The sequence below is a fragment of the Staurois parvus genome, unplaced genomic scaffold (genome assembly GCF_062004578.1).
Source record: "Staurois parvus isolate SC_StPar_1 unplaced genomic scaffold, SC_StPar_1.0 ptg000012l, whole genome shotgun sequence".
NCBI lineage: Eukaryota > Metazoa > Chordata > Amphibia > Anura > Ranidae > Staurois > Staurois parvus.
In genome coordinates this window covers 1,507,060-1,532,793 of record NW_028317808.1, presented here as the reverse complement: position 1 = coordinate 1,532,793, position 25,734 = coordinate 1,507,060, and the positions used below count along the sequence as shown (strand labels likewise).

The window sequence follows — 25,734 nt, the reverse complement described above, 5'->3', positions numbered from 1 at the left end:
CCCATCAATGATGTCACATGGGGCGGGGTCACTCAGGTGATGTCCCCGGGTGGCCCCGCCCCTTACATATTTAAGAACTGTCAAACCCCCAGAACAGGCAGACGACTGGAAGCCATCATTGGGAGCAGAGCCTTTTTTTTTTTTTTAATATTTTGTCAGGTTGGCGGCAGCAGCGGCTGTGACGGCGGTCATCTTGATTGATGTTGGATCTACTGCAGGGGACATTGTCTTGGAAATTCGCTTTAACGAATTTCTCCTTACCGTGAGTACTCGCAGTTGGATGCGCAGAAATCCCCCATAAAGCTGTGCGAATCTCGCTTACCACGACTGCAGCCAAACTACACGATTCCTGCCCATCCAAATACTTTGGTTCTGTTGAATTTGTGGGTGATGGAGCTCCGTTACCCTAGAATGATCACACGACACTCTAAGGCTGGTTGCAACTCACATAAGGGCCCGCTTTAGGCTCAGCTCTCTGTTTTTATTAAGAATACACACATGCCCCCCACATGAATAAAGTCAAACCCTCCCACCGAACAATACAATGGGGATTGCCTATACAGAGGATATACATTCCAATTGGAGCATAGCCTTTGCTATTATCTATCACTGGTCCTCCCCCATGAACCTTCTGAGGTCAGCAGACTTCCTCCCCTTCCCCCCTATGAGCCATCTGAGGTCATATTTCCTGTCCTACTAGCTTCTATTGGTATGTAAAATTCTCTGCACAAGCACTCCCTAAAAATATCAGTCTGTACCTGGATGGGCCCGATACGATCTTTATTAAAACACATCCATCCAAAGTACAGTTCAGATTAGTAATGGGTTGTAAGATATGCATAAGCCTACACGTGGAGTTCACACCGCTTGCGCATTGCGTTATGAAGCCCACGTGGTACCATGCTGCTGATATGTGGATACAGGCCCACGTGCTACTGACAGCAGCATTCGCATGGAATGCCGTGGTGGTATACACGCCGGTCTATAAGCGCAGATCTGCCATCTCATCCATTACCAAGCTGAGTACTGTAATACATACATTGTACATGGCATGGCCCAATTGCAGCCTTCAGAGCTTTAATTAAGCCACACGAGAGACATATGAATAACACGAATATAGGACACATTTAAAGTTCGACCAACAATACAAAATTTCCATGACATTCCCTCCTGTTTTATCATATTCTCCTCGTGTCTCTTCTTGATCTTCTTCAGCTTGATGGGTGTAGTCTCAAACTTCAAAGAGTTCCTGTAGTTGTCCCTGAGAATAAAGCTCCACGGGGTACCTGAAACAACAAGACCCGACGCAGACTCGACGCAAACAGGCTTGATTGAAGCGATGATCCTCAAGAGCGTTGGAACCTTCACTACAGGAAGGCTCTTGCAAAAACCACAAACAGACTTGTGGTATGAATAAAGCTTGTGATCCCACGGTGGTCTGGGGAGATCCAGCAATAGATTCTCAAATTGCCCCTGCAGACGGGGCCACACAAGGCTGGTCTCGACCCAGACAGTTTTCCAAATCGCAGACACAAACAATGATGAGGCTTGAAGCTTGCTTGAAGGTCTTGGAGAATGTGGTCTTCAGAGAGATAAATTAGAGGGAAGCCAGGATGTAATCTGTAGAGAAGGTGGTTGGTTGGTGAGGTCTTCCCCCGATCAGTGGTTGGAGTGGGATCCCCGGAGCGGGCATGGAGATGTGGTCGTCTGCCCGAGCTTGGCTTACACGGTCGATGAGGCAACAGGAACATCTCACCGCGGCATATAAAAGGCAGATGAAAAAGAGAAGCATCAGGATATACACTCCCACTTCCTTCAACCAAGATCCGATGGAGAACAGGAAATCTCCCAATCCTCCCAAACCCTTGAACGGATTCCAACCCTCACTAGCTATAGCTCTAGCTTTTCCCTGTAGTTCACTAACTTTGTCCATATGGGCCTGGACCTTGTCATCGGTGTCTTCTATCCAAGTACAACAATCCTCTCCGATGAACTCACAGAACCCCCCTTTGGCGGCTAAAAGATAATCGAGGGCCATCTTCTCCTGAAGCACTAAAATTCCCATCTGCCGTTGTTCTTGGGCAATTTCTCTGACAGCCTCTACGGTCTCGTTAAACATACTATCCACGATGACAGAAAAATTGTTCAGGCGCTTCATAAGTTCTATTCCCCATCCTGTCCATGAGGGGAACCAAGCTCATGCCTGGTCGCCCTCAGAGAACAGTTCCCTGCGAACTCTCCCTGCCATCCTTACCTTCTTGTGGACCATCAACTCTTCATGGTCCATCACTACATAGGATGCGGGGACTAGCTTTATGAGGGCACACGAACCTTTCGCGTTCTGGGGAAATGTTCTATAGGCTGCCGAACCACACAGAAAATAGTATGGACCTGTCAGAGCAGAGCAGGAGGAGTTCCTCGTTCGGCCTCTGGCACTGAGCAACAGTTGCACAGACTGGGGGATTGCTCCCTCAGTCTGCACATCACATCCGTCCTTCCAACACACGTGGTCTGGTCGGTCAGTGTGGTTACTCAGAAGGGAAGTCTGGTTAGTCAGATTGACAGTTATACCTCCCTCGCAGGTGGTAGTCCCAACAAACTTGTTACCTGTGCCAAAGCTGATGTTAAAGCACACCTGAGGGCTGCCTAGCTGCCCAGTTACCCATAATGGACTGACGAGGGCCCTACAGGAGCTAGAGCTAATATTGGTGCTGAAACTGATGTTACCTGCTAAAAATGTGTCATTAAGTTCTACCGACAAATGTCTACGTGGGGGCTGACCAGGGGTCCCTTGCTTTTTCATGCCGACGCGGATGTCATATAGGGCATGAACAGCGGCCATTGCGGACATGTGATGACTGGGTGGGGGCTTTGAGCATACCCAACAGTTGGTTTTGTTGGCGGTTCTGGCTAAACGCAGGTGCATTTTAAATAAAAGGTTGGGGTATCTGCCATCTTTTCCTCCGTTCACACACATGTAAGACATACAAACAAAAAGAAAAAGGAAAATGACACCCCTCATTCTCTGGTGTAGCTGAGAAGCTTCTTGCAGTGGCTTGCGTGCACCCAGTTGTCTCGTCCCTCGAGCTTGAGTGAGGTAGGTGTCGTCAGCTGGACTTGGTATGGTCCGGTGAACCGTGGCTCGAGTCCGGTTCTTTGATGTTTCTTTAGGACGACCCAATCACCGCTACTCTCGGGGTGATATGGGGTGTGTCGCCGCTGACTCCAGTTCCACCAAAGAGATGCAGTCGTGTCCTTTGGAAGAGAGATTAGTAGTGGACAAAGAAGACATGTTAGCAGAAGAGGTGTTAGTATTGTTAGTCGTGTTGCAAAATTCAGCACTGTCATTGCTGTCCTCCCCCCCCTTCTCATCTTCCGACACAGGAAGAAGAGAAGCTGGGTTAAGAATAGTGCATCGTTTGATAGTGAGGTTAGTAGGGGTTAGGAGGGTTTTCCCCTGAGAGGGGTACCTTGCCTTGGATGTCCTGTTTTCGCAGGACCGTTCTTGCTGCACTGGTGTCGGTGAGGCAAGGGAGGGGATATTTTAATTCCTCTAGAAAAAGATGGATCTGGGCCGACACCGATTTGTCAACTTCCTATGAGAATTCATAGGAGTTACTTACCATGGTGGTCATAGGGGCGGAGGACTCATCAGGAATGAACTGCCACCGACCTTTAGGTAATTGGGGACAGCTCCTCCTCATGTGCCCCGTTTGGTGGCACTGGAAGCACCTGGGTGGGGGCCTATCCTTCCTGTGACCCAGATCCCTTGGTTTTTCGTGTGGGGTCTGGGACATAAGAACTTTGGCCTTGTCTTGTTTTCTTCTATCCATTTCCCTCTCTATTGCCGCAAGAGTGGAAAGGATAGCAGGGATAGACATCTCATTATATTCGGGTCGGGCCAGAACCAGCCTTTCCCGAATTTTAATATTGATGCCTTCCAAAAATTTGGCCCGCAACAGAATGTGCGTCGCGGTCACCTTTACCCCTTCAGTTGGAGCATCAGGTCCAACTTCCAGATCCGCATCCAGTGCCGTCTGCTTGAGACGGCGCCAGAAGCAGGCGCTTTCCTCATTAGGACCCTGGGTGAGCTTCATCATGTCCGTAGTAGAGGTAGCACCATACATTTCTGGAAGCTTTGCCTTTAGCTGTGTACAGAACTCTTTGCCCCCTGAAGTCATCTCCTCATGCGTGGTTATAGAGCACCCTGCAATCACTGTACTGGCCACTTCCATGCCCACCTTTGCCCGTAGGATCTGTGCACAATCTGACCCGCTCATACCATAGCTGAACTGGTTTTGTCCAAACATTCGAGCAAATCCTCTCGGATTGACTCGATAGTCCGGGAGCTCAGCCAGAATAGTGCGGATCTCTGCCGGGGTGAAGGGGACATGCCAAACTACCCGTTCCCCTAAAGTCCGTTCCCCCCGTGCATTGGGAGGACCTTCAAATTGCTGCACCCTGACTGGATAGGCCTCGGTCCGGGAAGAGTGCAAGGGCTGACCCAGCATCATCGGTGGGCTTAGATTAACCACCTCGCTTACTGCACCTTCAGGTTTGAGGTCCCTCAGATCAGGGTATAGCTGGGGGGCAGGGGTCTGATCAGTGGTTCGTAGCGCTTTGATGCAATCCGCCCTGTTTTTTTAACCGGGTGTCTACTCCCCTTGATTCACAGATAGTCTGCAAATCGGTTGTTGAGAAGGCTTCATAGTTGGAAACAGAAGGAGCTGGGGTGAAGCAGGAAGAAAGGAGAGGTAGAGGTAGAGGCTGAGGTATAGAGACAGAAGGTACATCAAGAGTGACGTCACTAACAGAAGAGACAGGTGCAGTTATACTTATCTCAGCCACTGTTGGTTGTTGGGGAACCCCAGCAGACCCTGATCCTGCCTGCCTTAGTAGAGTCAGCCCTGAAAGAGCTTCCTCCACCTCTGACACCGGATCCTCCTGTTTTATTCCCTCTGGAGGCCAGGTATACATCACCTGGTTCTTCCGGACAGACACCAGTTTATGTATGCCTTGCTTCCCTAATCGGATTGACCTGTGAAGCCATAGCTGTGCGATCTCTAGTTCTGACGCCTGCATCCGTGGTTCAAATTCAGAGATGAATTTTTCCCACCTCCATGCGTCAAATGTACCTTCCCGGGGGATTTCCCATCTGGTACCCTTCGACCATTTATTCCACCTTTTGAGGGGTTCTGTAGACTTCCCCCCCAAACTCACCTTCATCAGTTGTGCAGCTGTCCTTACCCTGAAGAGGGCTGGTTCCCCCTCTCTCTTCATGGACTGACTACTGCCCATCGTGACTAGTCACTGGTATATATCCCGCGTCCGGGTACCTGTTTACCCCCTGGAGCACTCGGTGGGATCCTACCGAGAGGCCTGATTCCACCACTTTCCCAGCACAGCGTAATTTATGTGATACTTATCGATCACCCGAAGCGCATCAAGTGGCGGTCAGACTGAGAGCACACCTCCCACTCCCACAGCGCAATTTGTGTGATCCTGACCACCCGAAGTGTTTGTGGTAACCAGGATTTCCCTGGACCGCCCACTCACACAGCGTAATTTATGTGGTTCTCATCACCCACTGTGTTTGGCAGGCCACACCGCACAATGATGAAAGTGGCTTTTCTCTCCCTGCACACAGTAGCTAACACAAGTCAAAACAAAAAGAGGGGTTCTTGGATGTTACTTAGGGGTCACTGGTTGGGCAGAAACCTGCTAACTGACCTTTAGGAAATTTGTGTAAAAAGAAAAAAACTTTCCTAATACACACAGAAAAACCCTTTTTCAACCTGAAAAACTGTTAAAAAGGACAAAGTGGATCCTTATGAAAAACACGGGACGTTTCACAGTAAAACAATTACACAGAGGTAAACCGAAAAACTGCGCCAAAAGTAACCTTGTTGCTGACGCAAAAATCACTCCTATCAGCACCGCTAAACGATCTGCGCTACACACGCAATCTTTACTGCAACCACCTAGAACCGTTTACACAAAAAGTCTGCTGGACGTGAAACACGCGACACAGCAGCTTAAAACAAACCCGCTTTACAATAAGGAACTACTTTTAACAGGAAAAACACAAGAAAAACATAATCACTATACAAGAAATCTATGTGCAAAAACCCAGACTACACCGCGCTCATTAAATGTGGAACACGTGAAGGGAAAATTCGCTTAATACACTTTAAATTGGCTGGCAATACGCAAATTTAAAGCTAAAAGCAAACAAATGAAACTGTAAAAAATTTGGATTAAAAACACAATATGGGTCAAATGCATATAGGAAACTTCATGCACATTGCATAGAGATTACTGCACATTTGGTAGCCAACAAAATGGCCACCAAACAAAAGGAGTCCATGTGGTTTAGTCAAGAAAATGACCCCCCACAGAGGAGCACATGGCAGATACTAGAATGACCCCCCACAGGGAAGCACATGGTAACGCTAGAATGGCCCCCCACAGGGAAGCACACGGCAGCCTCTAGCCTCAAAATTGCCTCTTACATAAAACAGACTTTTAGACAGAACATACACTGGACAATTACACAACAATATGAAGCACACATACAACACAATTTGGGCACAATCACAGAACGGACATAAAACACCAACATATCACACTAACATGCACATGTAACAGAAAGGACCCCCTGCTGCATGCTTGCTGGGAGCAGTAATACCACAAAACATTGTACAGATCACATACACACAGAGATCTTACAACAGTTAACAATTAACCTAAGCCTTTCAGCACTGTAATAATTACCTCACGTGGAGGGGGGTAAAGCAATCACCACAGTACCTACAGCCCACAAATACTTACCTAACACTATGCAACAACTTTTACCCACTAAAACATATACCCGTTTAATTTTTGGTTGGAAGATTTTTAAACTTGACCAAATCCAGCCAACCAAAACCCACCCCTCTGCTGCTCTCCGCAGAGACAAACCCTCGTCTTTCACCCACAAAATCAAGAGTTTAGGACAAAAAACGAGGTCCTTGTTAAGCGGTATTTCTTGTTAGCTAACAGAGAGCGAAATCAGCCACACGAACACGCAAAAAGCGATCCTCTTAATGGCAGAGAGACCTGAAATGTGCCGGCATACTTTTTGCTAGTTCATGATGGCCATTCCCCCCTCGTTCTAGGTTAGCTACGCAAGAATACGCGTTAGTATCCACCAGGCTCGCCAAACTGTCTTGGAAATTCGCTTTAACGAATTTCTCCTTACCGTGAGTACTCGCAGTTGGATGCGCAGAAATCCCCCATAAAGCTGTGCGAATCTCGCTTACCACGACTGCAGCCAAACTACACGATTCCTGCCCATCCAAATACTTTGGTTCTGTTGAATTTGTGGGTGATGGAGCTCCGTTACCCTAGAATGATCACACGACACTCTAAGGCTGGTTGCAACTCACATAAGGGCCCGCTTTAGGCTCAGCTCTCTGTTTTTATTAAGAATACACACATGCCCCCCACATGAATAAAGTCAAACCCTCCCACCGAACAATACAATGGGGATTGCCTATACAGAGGATATACATTCCAATTGGAGCATAGCCTTTGCTATTATCTATCACTGGTCCTCCCCCATGAACCTTCTGAGGTCAGCAGACTTCCTCCCCTTCCCCCCTATGAGCCATCTGAGGTCATATTTCCTGTCCTACTAGCTTCTATTGGTATGTAAAATTCTCTGCACAAGCACTCCCTAAAAATATCAGTCTGTACCTGGATGGGCCCGATACGATCTTTATTAAAACACATCCATCCAAAGTACAGTTCAGATTAGTAATGGGTTGTAAGATATGCATAAGCCTACACGTGGAGTTCACACCGCTTGCGCATTGCGTTATGAAGCCCACGTGGTACCATGCTGCTGATATGTGGATACAGGCCCACGTGCTACTGACAGCAGCATTCGCATGGAATGCCGTGGTGGTATACACGCCGGTCTATAAGCGCAGATCTGCCATCTCATCCATTACCAAGCTGAGTACTGTAATACATACATTGTACATGGCATGGCCCAATTGCAGCCTTCAGAGCTTTAATTAAGCCACACGAGAGACATATGAATAACACGAATATAGGACACATTTAAAGTTCGACCAACAATACAAAATTTCCATGACAACATCCTTTTAGTTTTTTATTTTAATAAAGGACATGTCAAAGACCGTGTTCTGTCTTTTTTCACGCTACACTTTTTTGTTTCTTGTGAATGCGTAGCGGTACCATGTACCCCATACTCATTCATATAGGGGGGGCTGGGATCTTGTTAAAGGGGGCTTCCAGATTCCGATAAGCCCCCTGCGCGCAGACCGCCACAACTACCAGCCAGAGTTGTGGGGAAGAGGTCCTTGTCCCCATCAACATGGGGACAAGGTGCTTTGGGGGGGAGACCCCCTGCCCCAAAGCACCCCCCCATGTTGAGGGCATGTGGCCTGGTATGTTCAGGAGGGGGGGGGCACTTGCTTGTCCCCCCCCTTTCCTGACCTGCCGGGCTGCATGCTCGGATAAGAGTCTGGTATGGATTTTGGGAGGGACCCCCATGCCATTTATGTTTAAATTTCCCCTCAAAATCCATACCAGACCCAACGAGCTTGGTATGGATGGGAGGGGGGACCCCATGCCATTTTTTTTATTTATTATGGTGTCGGTTTTTAATTACCCCTTTTTTAATTCTTCACTATAGCTAAGAAATTCAGCTGTCCCTTTCCCCCCAGCTAAAAGAAAGAAAGTTTTCTTTTAGTTTATTTCCCCGAGTTACGAGAAACAATGTTTCCTTTTAGTTTTTTAAAAGAAACAAAGTTTCCATTAACTCCGGGGAAAGTGCCAGCTAATTCTGTGAGCTATAGTGAGGAAAAAAAAAAAAAGCTGGCTATTGCATTTAAAAATTGGCACCAATATACACTTCGTATTGCGAAAAAAATTCGTAAACCGAGGCATTATTTTCAATGGATTTTCATTCGTAAACCAAAAATTACGTTAAACGAGGCGTTTGCAAACTGAGAAATTACTGTGTATTGTTGAACCTACAAAATCCTCTGAAGTTGCAAACGAATTAAACAAATGAATGCAAATCAATTAGTTGTTTTATTAAAATTTTGCTCGGATTTGTTGAAATTAGTTGTTATGATTCAGAGATTCTGATGTATCAAAATCTGCGAATTATAAAAGTTTTATAGAATTTCAATTCATAATGAAATGAATCACACATGTGTTGTGTACATCAAATAGTTTTGTACGCATCAAAACAGAACAGCCCAGCCCAGCTGTGTCTACGTATAAAAATGTGTGCTGCGTTTAGCCGTGCACAGAAAATTTAGGACACAACTGCAGATTCTACATCAATAGATTTGCAGATTTTAGCACCTATGCGCAAAAAAGCACATAACCGCAAGTGCTTTAGGCACGTATTTTATGCAGGATCTTCCACCTCTGCCAGCAAGAACCTTTCTTTCATGTAGAAAAAATGCTTATGCCTGTGTGAATGAGCCCTAAAACTTTCACTGATTGAGGTGAAGGACAGATCGCTAACTTTGTATTTTATTTGTGCAGCATCAGACATTTAGAGAATTCCTCCGCAACTGTGAAAAGGATACTTTTGTTGAAGTTATTATGATACACAGGTTGTATAAATTGCTGTTGGTTTATGTGACTTTGTTAAAATTTAGGAAAAATGTATTATGTTCATATATCTGGATGTCATGAGTGGGAGGTAGAAGCACTTTCTAACATTTTTGTTATATATATTTAAGGTGAAGAGCTCTGCTATAGCTGCATTTGTGCAGAGGGAGCACAAACGTTTCCTTAACCACTTCCAGACCGGACACTTTTACCCCCTTCCTGACCAGGGCAATTTTCAGCTTTCAGCGCTATCACACTTTAAATGACAATTGCAACACTGTACCCAAATGAATTTTTTACCATTTTTTTGAGACAGATAAAGCTTTATTTTGGTGGTATTTATTCACCGCTGGGATTTTTATTTTTTTTGCTATGTAAATGGAAAAGACCCAAAATTTTGAAAAAAAGTGTTTTTTTTTATAACATTTTGCTAATAAATAATATTTCATCATAAATCTTGGCCAAAATTTATTCCGTTATCTTTTTAGTAAAAAAAAAAAAAATCCAAATTAGTTTATAACCAAAAATTATAATTTTTAAACATTTTTTTTTTACATTTTTATTTTATTTTTTTATATTATTATTTTTATTTTTTTATTTTTTTTTTTTTTATATACTGTCACCCTAGCAGTACAGTATCACCATGGTGACACTGTACTACTTGTGGGGGGTGATGAAGATTTTTTTTTTTTTTTTTTACACTGATTGCTTTTACACCCATATAGGATGTAAAAGCAATCATTTTTCTTTCTCTCTGTGTGCATTCTTGCACTCATTGAGAAGTACTGAGTGAGCTGTGATTGGTCACAGCTTGTCACATGGTACAAGGCTGTTGTGAATAGCCTTGTACCATGTGACCTCTGTGATCATTCACAGATTTCACACGTAGTAAGCAATGATGTCACAAGTGACATCTTGCTTACTACTTTGCATGTGATCACTGATTGGCCAGTCCGGAGGACACAGCGGGCACCGGATCGCGGTGCTGTGCGCTCCCAGGGAGCGCGCACAAGCAGGGTGCGGGGAGGCCGTTTATAAACAGCCACCCGACCCTGCAGTGCCACCGTCCGGCCATTTATATGCAACGGCCGGTCGGGAAGTGGTTAATTTAGCAGAAAATTCTGACTGGGGTTCTAACCTTTGTGGCTGTAGATACAATTTAAAGTAATTCTAATGTCTCTTTTTTAAAAAATAGCAAACATGTCTATACTTACCTGCTGTGTGCAGTGTTTTTTTACAGAGCAGCCTGTATCCTTTTCTTGGGTCCCCCACTGGCTCTCCTTGCCCCTCCCTCCTGTTGGGTGCCCCCACAGCAAGCAGTTTGCTATGGGAGCACCCACTGCTCTGTGTGTCCATTCACACATGGAGCCCCCTCTCTTCTTACTGGCTGAATGGCTGTGATAGACAGCAGTCAATGAGGAGGCAGAGACCCGGGACAGCCAAGGCTGTCATTCACATCACTGATCGCGATGAGGCTTAGGTAACTATTGAGGGGGTCGGGGGAGCTGCTGTACACAGAAGGTTTTTTACCTTCATGCATAGAATGCATGGAAGTAAAAAATCTTCAGCCTTTACAACCACTTTAACTTTCAGAATAGATTCCCCAGGACGGTCTTATATCTTATATAGCCCTATCTGTATTATTTGTAATTTATAAGCTCATGTTTGGAGTGCATGCAGAAAGTTCATAAGGTAGTATAATATGTTATAATAGTAATACATTATATTTATTAATATGTTCGAGAATACCTTAATTCTAACTTGTTCCCTTTATCTTTTATCAGGACTGAAAAAGACTCAATTTGCAACATTTTGGTTTCATAATTATGTACAAAGCATGTAGAAATTTGTTTTATATTGTTATTATGACGATTTTTGTACAATATTAAACAGTTACTAGAACAAACTGAATAAAGTTTCATAGCTGCAACCCTGTACTGAAATTATTTTTAATTTGACAGTAACAACCTAACTCATCAACCTACCTTACTTAGCTCCTCCAGAAACACTAAACAATATTTATTGAAATTACCCTCACAATATTTTACAAATGATGCTGTATGCAAACACAATTTGTATTGCTATTTATTAAAATAGAAAACAGTTGCTCATTTATTAACAAATTAATATGTAAATTATGCAAGATAATGACATGAAAGCATACCAAATGCAACTTTGGAGAGTATGCATGAGAGGCAGGAAATATTAAAGAAAATATGTAGACAAATGCAAGTAGCAGTTTATAGTAATATGAAATTACTTAACATTTAACACTTTAATTTTCATTAAATAATATGATTACAAAAATTAGTAAAGTTCATGTGGAAGATCAATAAAGTAGCTGTTTAAATCTGTCAGATTAGAAGATAATAATATGGCATGTAATTTAAATATCCTTCTTAGCTGCATTCACATGGCTAGAATTTTTGTAGAATGTTTAAATCATTTAATTTCAATCATCGTTTCGGTGGAAGAGATGCTTTTTGCCACCAGAAGCATGAAGCTAGCAGTGTAGGACTGTATGAAGTTGGCACTAATATTTTAGTTCCTAGTATTGTAAATTTGGGAGTTCTGGATAGTTAGAGGTTGTGTTAGTAGTTATAACACCCATTCACACCACACCCAAGAAGCCAACAAAAAATACTAAATTATCCACATGAAAAAGCTCAATCTGTCATATACATTAAAACTATTTTATTTATATGATAGTTTGTGTTAGAAGTTAGGTTGAGAATTAGGGGATAAAATGCCCTGCCTGGCCAAAGTTACAGGTTCAATTTACTGACATTCTCCCCAGGTGCACATATTCACCATCCTTTCACTCTGCATGGCAGCCAGGAGGGAATAGAGGAAGCCCTATGTAAGATCAAGGTTGTGTGATAGCACTAGATGTCTGAGCAGTCAGTCACCAAATGCCAGTGCCACCAAATGGGAGGAAGTAGAGTAAGTCACATGAAGGTGAAGGGGAAGAAGGAATGAATATGTGCAGTTGGGGTGGGGGTGCAGCAGTTCCCGTGACACTGTACTGACACAATTGTAGAGCTGTTATCACAGACCTTGCAAGCACTAGGTTTCAGCAATATAGTAACTTGGTGCTGCACTAATAAGTAATCCTTTGGAATAAAATAAGCAGAAAAATATCACAAAAAGAGCATATAAATCTCCAAAAATAAATATAGAATAGAATACATATGAAAATACTGAAAAACCGTGGAACCCCCAAAGTACTAGATCTAGAGTGTTACCTACATGCACATTAAATAGGTGACTAATGGATATCAAATTATATATAAAAGATATATAGAATAGAATACACATGAATGTGCAAAATCATATATGATGGTGAAACCCCCAAAATATATCTAAGGTGTAACCTAAGTACACCCTAAATCGGTGATTTATAAGGGACAATCCTTAATAAGTGCCAAATGAGTGATAAAATAAAATCCCACCACTACTTTGCTAAATTGCACTGATGACTAGTGATGTAGAAAATATACCTACAGGTATATTCCGTGCCAAACTGGTAATTGCTAAGAAAACTAACCGAAAAAACACTTTAAGTTAAATTTCCAATTTTTATCCCTGCATTTGGGGTCACATTAAGCAGTTTATTTGTCTTTCCTGTTCTTTGTGTTTATAGGCTGTGTGGCTTATAAACGCTTCACTACATACAAAGATGTAGACTGCTCAATAGCTGAGCGCAGTGAAAGCAAAGGAAGGAAGGTGTGCTGTGCTCTCTGCCTCCCCCTAGAGTGCAGTACCCGGCTCTGTGAGTGAACAATGAAGTACTGCAACTTTTTATAGGGTGTGTGTGTACGTGTGTATCTGTGTATGCATGTACATGTGTCTGTGTGTATGTACATGTGTGTATCTGTACATGTGTCTGCGTGTATGTACATGTATGTGTATGTGTGTACATGTGTCTGTGTGTATGTACATGTGTGTGTTTGTGTGTATGTACGTACATGTGTCTGTGTGTACTTGTGTCTGTGTATGCATGTACATATGTCTCTGTATGTATGTACATGTGTCTGTGTGTGTGTATTTCTGTGTATGTACATGTATCTGTGTGTATGCATGTCTCTACGTGCCTGTGTGTGTGTACGTGTCTCTGTGCGTGTGTGTACATGTTTCTGTGTGTGTGTATGTACTTGACTGTGTGTGTGTACAGGTGTCTCTGTGTGTGTTTGTTGGTGGCGAGTAACTCTTAAAGCCTGGCTAGTAGCTCAGGACTTGAAATTGTAGGCCTTGACCTATTTAATGTGCATGTAGGTAACACTCTAGATCTAGTACTTTGGGGTTCCACGATTATATATTATTTTCATGTGTATGCTATTCTATATTTATTTTTGAGATTTATATGCTCTTTTTGTGATATTTTTCTGCTTATTTTATTCCAAAGGATTAATTATTAGCGCAGTACCAAGTTACTATATTTCAATATTGTCCATTGTGGTATGTGGTAGGGTGTTAGCGGCTATATTTAGAGGTTGACATTCTGAGTGCGGGAGGTTTATATAAATATAATAGGTTTCAGCAGTTAACATATTCAGGCATGTTTAACTCCTATCTGGCACTTCAGCAGCACAGTGGAGTCAGTAAGTTCTCTGCACACTGCAGGCTGTTCTATGCTAATTGAAACTTCAGGGTAGGGTAGTGGCTTTTTAAGGTTCAGCAAGGTTAGATTGGATTTTAGTACACTGGTCCAAGGCTCACCTTCTACTAGTGCTTCTAAGTATGTAAGTGAGGAGAAGGATGCAGTTTGCTATGTAGTTCTCCTCATCCCACATAAAAAAACTGCACCTGAGGCAGCTACCTTTTCTGCCCCCCCCCTTCAGCACTGTATGGAGTTCAATAGACCATCTATGTTTCAATAGTAGTCAATAGTCAAGAACAGACAGGACAGATGCTAGAGTGGTGTAAGTCCTCAGGCAGGTGGTCAAAGCAAACAACAGAGTACAATACGTACGGACAAGCAAACAGTTCACGGGAAAAGTTCCCAATATGTTGTTCAATTGTTAATTAAGGTACAGGCATATGCTGCAGAGACTTGAACTTCAGTGCTGAACAGGGCAGACTGACCATTTGGAAACTCGGCACTGCCGAGAGCCCGGGGTCAGTAGGGGGCCCCATGAGATGCCCCTGGTACCTTTTTCATAGGCTTTTTTGAGTTTGGGCAAGGACACAGGGGCCCCATGATCTCCTATTGCCCTGGGGCCCCATGAGTTGTCAGTCCGCCCCTGGTGCTGAGTAATTTGGCAGCTTCAGAGAGGTGGAGGGAGAGTGTAGGTTGTTTATTTAAAGGTGCACCTATATTTTATGAGTTCTTTTGGGAAATATTTACTATGATACTTTTTACTTCTGTATAAGCTTTCAGGCCATCTTCCCCTAACTCTCTTCCATTTCCAGATTCTTTATAGCCCCCAAATGGTGTCTGGGAAGCAACAATATTATAAGTGTTGACCCAGACAGTACCGGCTTGTAATGCCTGTGTTAAATACATTGCTCTGTCTAAGTCTTTTGTGAATACACCTGCAGCTAGTCCATACCTTGAATTATTTGCTCTCTCAATGACTTCATCTATTTTCTTAAATCTAAGTATTGATTGTACAGGGCCAAATATTTCTTCTTTTGCAATCCTCATGCTGTCATTAACATCAGCAAAAACAGTTGGCTTGATGAAAAATCCTTGATCTCCGCATTTCTCACCACCACTCACAAGTTTAGCACCTTCTTGTTTTCCAATTTTAATATAGTCAAGAATTTTATTAAACTGGATCTTATTTATTTGTGGGCCGTGCTCTGTATCTGATTCAAAAGGATTTCCAATCTTTCTTGCTTTTGCCTTCTCAACAGCTTTTTCTAAGAATTTATTGTATATTGATTCTTCAACATAGGTTCTAGAACCAGCAGCACAGCACTGACCCATGTTGAAAAACACAGCTTCGTGGCATTGTTCTACTGCTTGTTCTAAGTTTGCATCTGCCAGGACAATACAAGGACTTTTGCCACCAAGTTCCAATGTAACTCGTTTAAGGTTTGACTCACCAGCTGCTTGCTGAATTTGCCGGCCAACATTTGTAGAACCAGTAAATGCTACTTTATCAACATCCATGTGTCTTGCTATTGCTGCACCTGCAGTAGGCCCATAACCCGTTAATATGTTCACCACCCCGGGTGGAAATCCAGCTTCCTTAATCAAAGATGCAACATATAAAGCAGAGAGAGGCGTCTGCTCAGCAACTTTCATGACAACTGTGTTTCCAGTGGCTAGTGCTGGTGCTAGTTTCCAGCACTGCATTATTAATGGGAAATTCCAGGGAATAATTTGACCACATACACCAACAGGTTCATGTCTGGTATAGCAAAAATAACTTCCATCCATGGGAATCGTTTTTCCATGACATTTGTCAGCAAATCCTCCAAAATATCGGTAAATCTTGATCGTTTCACCAACATCTAAATTATAAGACACTGAAAAAGGTTTACCGTTGTCCAGTGATTCAAGAGAGGCCAAGTAGACCCTATCCCTTTCTATTAGGTCTGCGAGGCGATTTAGAAGCTGACCTCTATGTGATGCGTCCATATTACGCCATGGAGATCCTAGTCTAAAGGCTTGTTTTGCAGCTTGTACTGCTAGGTCAACATCAGTCTTATCTGCTTCAGCCACATGAGCAATTATTTCTCCAGTAGATGGATCCACAGTTGGAAATGTCCTCCCACTGACTGCATTATGCCATTCATTGTTTATGAATAGCTTGGTGTGTCTCACATCTTCTAAAGGCTTCTGTACTTTTGAGTATGAAGCTACCATGTGACGAAATGTAGAGATATGTTGGTGGGCTTGAATGCGGAACATGGTTTCCCTACAAAATAAAAATGTTTATTAATATATACATAATATATTAATATTAATATATTATAATACATATATGATTAACATGAGGTAAAACATTTTAGCTGTACAGAGATTCACTAATGTCCAGCCATCATTTCTATAATGTTTTAAATGGTTTTGGATAGGATGGAGAAGGATGAGCACTTTTTTTTGCTATGAAGAACCTTTTTTCCTCTCACTTTCTAAATTGGTAAGAAAGTGAGAGAAATTTTGGAAAAGAAAAAAGGAGGCAATAAAAAGCTAGCCTTCCCTTGCAATAAAAATGCATCTTTTTCTTTGTGTTGCCATTTTAGATTTTCCCTCACTTTTTGTCTGGTAAAACTGTTGGCTGCAGGGCAGAAAGGGAGGGGAAGCTCTCTAATAGAGCCTCAGATAGCATAAAAACCAAGAAGAGTTCTAGAACTTGCCCTATTACTCTGTCTAAAACTATAAAAGAAAGTTTGGGCTGATGTGCATTTTAAAGTATATTTACACTTTTGCAGTCAAAAATGAGAAGAACCCACGATATGTTCATTATGTGTTCCCATTCACACATTGTACCTAAAAATTAAAAAATTTACATCTTTTAAAAGTGTCTTAACAGAAAGCTTGATGCCAGACAGGAAGCATTTCTGAATAACCTCAGAATGTTTATGTCCCAAGACCTTGCTGAGCTTCTTCTCACTAACATACAATGTAGTGGTCCATCTTCTAAATCTTTCACCTGTGTGAAAGTCTTTTGTGTCTAGTTAAAACAGATAATGAGATCTGCCAGCACAGTACAGAAGCATTTATTAGAGCTCTCCAGCCTCCATATAAACAAAGAGAACTAAGTAAGATTTTTTTAGTAGAGTTATCAGAAACAGGGGCAGACTGACAACTCATGGGGCCCCCGGGCAATAGGGGATCATGGGGCCCCTGTGTCCTTGCCCAAATTCAAAAAAGCCTATGAAAAAGCTACTAGGGGCATCTCATGAGGCCCCCTACTGACCCCGGGCCCTCGGGCAGTGCCCGAGTTTCCAAATGGTCAGTCCGCCCCTGATTCAGAAATGAGCACCAGAAATGATAAGCAGCAATATTTAAATATATATATAGTTATGCTATGTGAATTGGAACAGGTAACAAATATTAAGTAGCTGTTGTGCTAATTTAGCTGCAAAAGTCAAAATACACTTTAAAGAAGAATTCCAGATATGGATATTTTATACATAGTTACATTGGTTCTGCTTCGACCAATGTAACTATGCATACATCATACATGTCTAATGCCCCTGGAAGCTGGAAATCACTGAAATAGACACTACTACTCCAGTGATCTCCACTTGTTTCAGCGTCCCATGCTGAGGAAAAGCATTCTCCAACTGGATGAGGTGGACAAATGTAACTATATATAAAATATCCATACTTGGAATATATCTTTAAATGAAAAAAACAGGAACATGAAATATCTGTTTTCAAGAAATGCAGTCTTTTTCTACTCTGTTTCTGTATTACTGCCACCCCCCACACACACACACTTTACACAACAACACACTACTCCCCCCCCCATACAAACACATACACTTGGTTATGGTTCAATGGAATGACTATAAAAGCCCCAAACTCTTGGACCTGGACTTAATGACAGACCACTGGTCACCCCTACTGGAGGAGGCATTTTGGGTGATCAAGGTACTCAGGTAAGTAAAAAAGTGGATTGCAGTGTTTTTTGATGATGAAAGGGTGGCAGATCATGGCAGCTCACTAGCTTCTGAGGTGGGTTTGTATATTGAACTACCTAAATTCAGGGTCTTCCAGGGTGATCAGGAAGATAAAATTAGATGCCTGCAGTGTTCTCATAGTGCCATATTGTAACGTTTGATTCCAGTAAATGTATTTATGGGTTGACAAAAGAGGAAGAAGGATGTGTTGTATGGCCTACTTTTTTCTCCAGTTAATGAGCTTAAGCTGGGAAAGCATAGTCATTGATGGAGTGGCCACTGGACCTGTCATTGTTGGAGGAGGACGCACTAAAAAAGTAATATTATCTGGTGTTTTGCAAACACCAGCCTAATGGTGATTTGCACTGATCACTCCCCTTTACCTCCTGTTCCTCAAACTCCCATGTCCATATCCTGCCCCTGTGGGCCCTATGTATAGCTCTTCAAAAAGTCCACAAATGATTAAATGCATTGAGCTATGTATGTAAGGAGCAGGGAAGTTGGGTGGTATTTCCCCCATTCTCTTCTCCTTGTTGGGCGCCACAGGCACCAATAGGTGTGGGTCACATAGGAGACCTACCTCGTGGTGGATACTTTTGGGTTACGCTAGGCCAGGGCTTGAAATTTCAAGTCCTGAGCTACTAGCCAGGCCTTAGAGTTACTCACCATAAACAAACACATACAAACAGAGATACCTCTACACACACACAGACATGTACATACACACACAGAAACATGTACACACATGCACAGAGACACATGTATACAGTTGTGACCAAAATTATTCAACCCCCACTGAAATTGAGTGTTTTGGCCAGTTTGACATTGCTTTTGATCATTCAGTCATCTTGCTTACATTTACATTAAAGAGGCACTTGTAGGTCAGACAAATATAACATAACAGTTATAATGAAATAACCACAAATGTCTTTTCTGTGCTCACAGCATTATCAGTTTTATTCAACCCCCAAGTGACATTCAATCTTAGTACTTAGTACAGCATCCTTTTACAGTTATAACAGCTTTTAAACGTGAAGCATAGCTTGACACAAGTGTCTTGCAGCGATCTACGGGTATCTTCGCCCATTCTTCATGGGCAAAGGCCTCCAGTTCAGTCACATTCTTAGGCTTGCGCACTGCAACTGCTTTCTTTAAGTCCCACCAGAGGTTCTCAATCGGATTTAAGTCTGGTGACTGCGATGGCCACTCCAAAATGTTCCAGCCTTTCCTCTGCAACCATGCTCTAGTGGACTTGGAGGTATGCTTGGGATCATTGTCCTGTTGAAAGGTCCAACGTCTCCCAAGCCTCAGGTGTGTGACGGACTGCATCACGTTTCCATCCAATATCTCCTGGTACTGAAGAGAATTCATGGTACCTTGCACACGCTGAAGCTTCCCTGTACCTGCAGAAGCAAAACAGCCCCAAAGCATGATTGACCCTCCACCATGCTTCACAGTAGGCAAGGTGTTCTTTTCATCATAGGCCTTGTTCTTCCTCCTCCAAACATAGCGTTGATCCATGGGCCCAAACAGTTCTAATTTTGTTTCATCAGTCCACAGAACACTATCCCACAACTTTTGTGGTTTGTCCACATGGCTTTTGGCATACTGCAGTCGACTCTTCTTATTCTTTGGAGACAGCAAGGGGGTACGCCTGGGAGTTCTGGCACGGAGGCCTTCATTACGCAGTGTGCGTCTTATTGTCTGGGCTGAAACTTCTGTACCCACATCTGACAAATCTTTTCTCAGTTCCTCAGCAGTCACACGGGGACTTCTCTCCACTCTACGCTTCAGGTAGCGCACAGCAGTCGAAGTCAGCATCTTCTTTCTGCCACGACCAGGTAGCGTTTCAACAGTGCCCTTTGCCTTGAATTTGCGAATGATGCTTCCTAAGGTGTCTCTTGGTATGTTTAACATCTTTGCAATCTTCTTATAGCCATTGCCCTTCCTGTGAAGAGAAATCACCTCTTCTCTTGTCTTCCTGGACCATTCTCTTGCCTTCACCATGTTTGTAACCACACCAGTAAATGTCTAGAAGGAGCTGAGTATCACAGTCATTTTAAAGCTGCCTAATTGGTGCTTATTATGCTTGATTGCTGCTCGGTGACATCCACAGGTGTTTTCAATACCTGATGGAAAGCACCTGTATGAACCTCTGTTCTTCAGAGTGGTAGTCTTTAAGGGGTTGAATAATTGTGGCAATGAAGAAACCACATAAGAACCATTTACTACTGTATTACATAAACAATTGATGTCATTTTAGTTGCATTTGGGTAGTTACAACGTCCTTGTAGGATTTGATTCTGAATACAATTCCAAATGTACACTATAGTCCCTAAACCCCTTTACAGCATTGGGGGTTGAATAATTTTGGTCACAACTGTACACACACACACATACAGACACATGTATACACACACAGGCACGTACACACAGATAGATGTACATACACAGAAATACATATGCACAGACACATGTACATACACACAGACACATGTACATACATACACAGACACATGTACACACAGACACATGTACGTACATACACGCAAACATACACATGTACATTATTATTATTATTATACAGTATTTATATAGCGCCAAAAAGTTTGCTCAGCGCTGTACATTATAGTGGGAGACAGTACATGAGACAATACAGTAACAATACAATACACGAGAGGTTCGAGGGCCCTGCTCCTTGGAGCTTACAATCTAGGAGGGAGGGGATAGTGGTACAGGAGGAAGTGGCTGTGGGGGATGGAGTGGTAGGAGGAGTGGAGGAGATCAGCAGTTAGGTGAGGGCAGGGTAGGCTTCCCTGAAGAGATGGGTTTTCAGGGTGCGCCTAAAGGTGAGGAGGGTAGTTGACAGTCTGATGGATTGGGGTAGTGAGTTCCAGAGGAAGGGGGAAGACCTGAAGAAGTCCTGGAGTCGGCCATGGGAGGAGGAGACCAGGGAGCTAGAGAGTAGGAGGTCTTGTGAGGAGCGAAGAGTACGTGTAGGGTGGTATTTGGATATCAGGTCGGTGAGGTAGTTTGGCTTATAAATGATACCATGGCATAGGAGATGAAATCAAACATGAAGATATCATGCTATGTGATCAGAAGAAAAAGAATAGCAGTATTTTGTGCAAAGCTCTAAGGCTGGCCATACATTATACAATTTTCTTGAGAATTTTGCTTTAGATTTACCAAAAACCATATAATATGAGGTCAAACCTAAACAACACTTTCAGTTGTATCCAAATAGGCAGGCCCTTGCACTACATAGTTGAACGTAAATCTAAATGAAATTGGGCAGAAATTGGACAGAAAATTGTATAGCATATGGCCAGCCTTAGTTCTTGTTCACCAAAGTAGCTGAGGCAGCTTATGAAAGCACTAAAACAACAATAAAAGAACTATGGGATATCATGAAGGCAGCACCATGAGCGCTCACGTGGTGAAATGTCAGACATATTATCAATCTACAACTTCTGTACAAGGGATGCCCTAGGCACATGTGAGGCTGATCTGTAATTTTAAAAAAGTCAAGAAAGCATTGTCTTTATCATGAATTTCTTTTTGTAATACACATTGTCAGCAATTTTACACACATGACACTAGAGTTCCCATGCAGTACTTTTGTATTATATGGAAGACAATACAAACTGCCACATACACAAAATAACAATGGTCTTATTGTGTTCAAAGCAATGTAACCTGTTAATGAACGTAAAATGTTACATAACTATGGGATACCCATGCACACTTGTTAACTATAATGAAAAGATGTATTGAAAATAGCTACCAGTTCAAGAAAAACAAAACATATTTACTTTTCCCAATTGTTACAATAACAATTAAGCAGATTGGTCAGTTTAGTAAAACCAAAGCAAGCATTTGAGTTCAATTTATGCAGTATGTATGGTTACATTTTTTGTCAATTGTAAGTTGATGGAAACTTTTATATTAGCTAGTTGTGCAAATCAAACACTTACCAAATGTACACTCTCCATCGTGGATCTTGTGGATGGTACCTTTGCCTTGGCTTTGTATCTTCCAGTTCTGCAGATGGAGGGTGCACACACTGGAATGGGTTTGTCCATCAGAGCCACACACAGCGCCATCTTCTTCACACAGGCAGAATCCTGTTCCTGCACACACACACAAACACATGTACACACACACATACATGTACAGACACGTACAATTGTTCATGCATACACAGACACACACAAACACACACATGTACACGTAAACACACACACACACACCACCACCACCCCCCCTCCCATAAAATGTTGCAGTACTTCGTTGTTCACTCACAGATCCGGGTACTGCACTTTAGGGGGAGGCAGGGAGCATAGCACACACTCCTTGTTTTGCTTTCACTGCGCTCAGCTATTGAGCAGTCTGATGGCTCCCAGTGCCAATGACAGATCCAGCCTGAGCCCCGAGCCTGCACAGCAAGACAGCCCTCGGGGACACACTCGCCCCCACCATAATTTCCACTCGCCGTTGGCGAACAGGCGAGTGGAAACTTCAAGCCCTGCGCTAGGCACATTGGACAGGATCACTTGCTTTACACATGGGGTACCTTTAATGGAACAGACAATTGAACTCTAATAAACAATCTCAATGTATTACACTCCACCACGGTTACTTGTGTATTAAGAAGGGACATGCAGAGCCCTTGCCCTCTCCACCTGTCCAGCATATCACTGCTACCCCACTCCCAGTAATGGTGTGGGGTCTCACCATGCACCTACTGAGGACTCCATGTGTGTACTTCACTTAACTCTTCTGTACCTATGTGCAGGCAGAGGTCCTTGATAGTGCAGATCTGCTCTCATTGTGAGAGATCGATTGCTACAGAAGGAGTGCAGACAACATCACCGTCACTGCAAGAAGGGACAGCTACACGGTTACAAGAGGCTCCTAGAGAAATCTTTGTTACCCTTGGAAACCACTTGTGTCTTCATACCCCAATGTACTTTACTGATCAATGCTGTGTTCCAGTAACTTACACCCCTTCAGTAACTTCAGACAAGGCAAAGGTAAAGTTTTAAAGGTTTACTGAGAGTTCTCAGCATAACAGAACAAAATATACAGGCTTTTCCTAACATCTCTAATCCCTAACTAGGCTTGTGGCTGCCCCAGTATACCTGCACAGGATGAAAGTCCATGCTAGGCTTACTCAGGAAGTCCCACCAATCTCCCTTGGTAGTGGGAACTCCAACCTTATCAACACACTGGGAAGCCAGACTCTGGCAACGGCATTGAGCAGACCTGCGGCAAGCAAGCAGAACCCATTCTTTCCTTTGTAAAGAACCCCTTCAGGGTTTTATAGCACACAAGGACCCAGGGGCCGCACCCAGAAAACCCGCTAAGAAAGATCTGGGAAAAACAATTAACCGCAACCTTTTCAACCGGGGCAGTATTAACCACTACCTGCCTACATGTACATTTTTATTAAATGTTTATAATTATTTTAGTTTGTTGGTTATATGAAGTAAACACTACACAAGAAAAGATGTCTTTTATGTTACTCCAACATGGTACCAAGGACTTGAAGGCTAACACTTAAATATGCAGTGGGATAACATGGAAGGTCATGGAAAATTAGAGAGGAAAGGAGGAGTGAATGTTTCAATACACTGTGAGAGTGGTGATTGAAAAGACTAAGGACATAGCATGAGAATTAAATCCGCTTTAAATGCTAATACTGTGTGCTCTGTCATCTCTATTGAGTTAAAGCTAACATGGGAACACATATGGGAGTTGAACTTTATGGGATGCAGCTTACTGGATAAGTGTTTGCCAGGAGTTCCCTTTGACATCACTTCACAAACACTAAATTATTCCAGAAATGGAGTATTGTGGAGCATCATTTATTATAACCAGGGGCATACTGACAACTCATGGGGCCCCCGGGCAATAGGGGATCATGGGGCCCCTGTGTCCTTGCCCAAACTCAAAAAAGCCTATGAAAAAGGTACCAGGGGCATCTCATGGGGCCCCCTACTGACCACGGGCCCTCGGGCAGTGCCCTAGTTTCCAAATGGTCAGTCCGCCCCTGATTATAACTACTATAAACCTAACACCACATTACTGTTAAGGTGCAGCTTCCAACTTGCCCTATTGCAGTGTAGATATGTGCCACATAACTTTCCCACCAATAACCTGGTGACATCCTCTCCTAGAAGTTGGGTCTATCAGTATTGGACCTAATGCTATGTAAAGGGAACCACTTTTTTAGGCATCCTTTACCACAGCTTACGGTCCAGTTTCAACATGGCAGGGGCTGCATGCTTTTTATCCTGGAGTGACAGGGGTTGGGAGAAAGGCGTCACTCATCTTTTTTTTTATTTATAGAAATTTTTTAAATTAAACTATAACTGTACCCTTCCTATTGCTTTTCAAAAACATCAACTTTAATGAGCCCATCTGGTGAAAATGTAAGCAGATGCTCAGCCAGCAAATATGGTATAAATGTGCTCCTCAATTAATTCAAGAGCTTCTTGTTTTATGAGAATATCCTGAGAATATTGGCAAAATAGCAGAAGCCATTCTTCTAGCAGAGAGCACCTTGTAGCAACCATCATCTACGCTTGCTAATTTTGTGATCAGTAGGAGCTTGAGAGTGTTCTGCACTGCCTCCTGCTGACCGCAGTTCACATATATATAAATGTAAATATATTTGAAAAACAGCATGTTTATAACATCATTTTAAGATAAAAGGTAGCAATTAATGAATTTTTTTTTAAATCTTTGGTCGCTTGTTTAGAAATGATACGTATTGATATTTGATGTCACAGATGACCTTGATACTGTAACATTCTGAGACACATGTAACATATTTTATGTAATGTAATCTGATAACATACTTGTTGGCGCCATAAAAAGAAAGGTTAACACATTTCCCTGTATTATTATACGGTAGTATATTGGGCTATCTATCACATAAATAATACCTTAAATGCTGACTTTTTAAGTAGTGTGCCTATGCCTATGAATCTATAGTAGTAGAATGTTATATTGTTTACTGGTAGAAGCAATAGGCTGTATGAATTCTAACCCATAAATCCAACCTTCATTGTAACTCAAAGGTAATCTTAACAGCCCTGTAGATAAGTGTTGCTATGGGTGCATGGAAACTGATGTGATCTTTGACCTGACAGCTCAAAATGTATTCAGTACAAACAGTTTTACACTTTCTTTGAGATGCTAAAAGAAGCTGGTTGTGAAATAAAATGTTAAATTAGGCATTGAAGAAGAAAAATGTAGCTGACTCGTGAAGCATTAACGTTCTCTGTGCGTATCCCAGGAAAATACATCTCCTCAAAGCAAATTGAGCAGTTTCCTGCAGCTGTCCACTGCATTGTTGAGATAGCGAACATCATTTTTTTCTATGAAATAAACGGTTTGACAAGAAAATAAGTGTGCTCTATGGAAACACTTACCAAATAAAAGTCCAGCTGCAGAATGAATGTTTTAGCCAGGCCTCATTTCTGTCTCACGTCTCAGTCGTTTTTT

At 42.6% G+C, this 25,734-nt stretch overlaps 2 protein-coding genes across 3 annotated transcripts in view; one reads left to right on the top strand and one right to left on the bottom strand.

The window, feature by feature from the left end:
- Window positions 1–11,569, top strand: part of IGFBPL1 (insulin like growth factor binding protein like 1) — a 92,595-nt gene extending 81,026 nt beyond the window's left edge. The window contains exon 5 of the mRNA XM_089674600.1: window positions 11,424–11,569. The gene's annotated coding sequence lies outside the window, so the exon portion shown is untranslated. The remainder of the gene's footprint in view (window positions 1–11,423) is intronic.
- Window positions 435–25,734, bottom strand: ALDH1B1 (aldehyde dehydrogenase 1 family member B1). Of its 2 annotated transcripts, XM_089674588.1 has the most exons (3): window positions 25,662–25,734; window positions 15,192–16,508; window positions 435–3,255 (listed from the first exon to the last, which is right to left on the bottom strand). In XM_089674588.1, exons 2-3 carry the CDS (start codon window positions 16,499–16,501, stop codon window positions 3,168–3,170), a joined length of 1,398 nt encoding a protein of 465 aa, XP_089530714.1. In that variant the 5' UTR covers window positions 16,502–16,508; window positions 25,662–25,734; the 3' UTR covers window positions 435–3,167. The 2 variants fall into 2 exon arrangements, with proteins under 2 accessions (XP_089530714.1, XP_089530706.1); XM_089674580.1 differs by lacking the exon at window positions 435–3,255 and having other exon boundaries at window positions 14,019–16,508.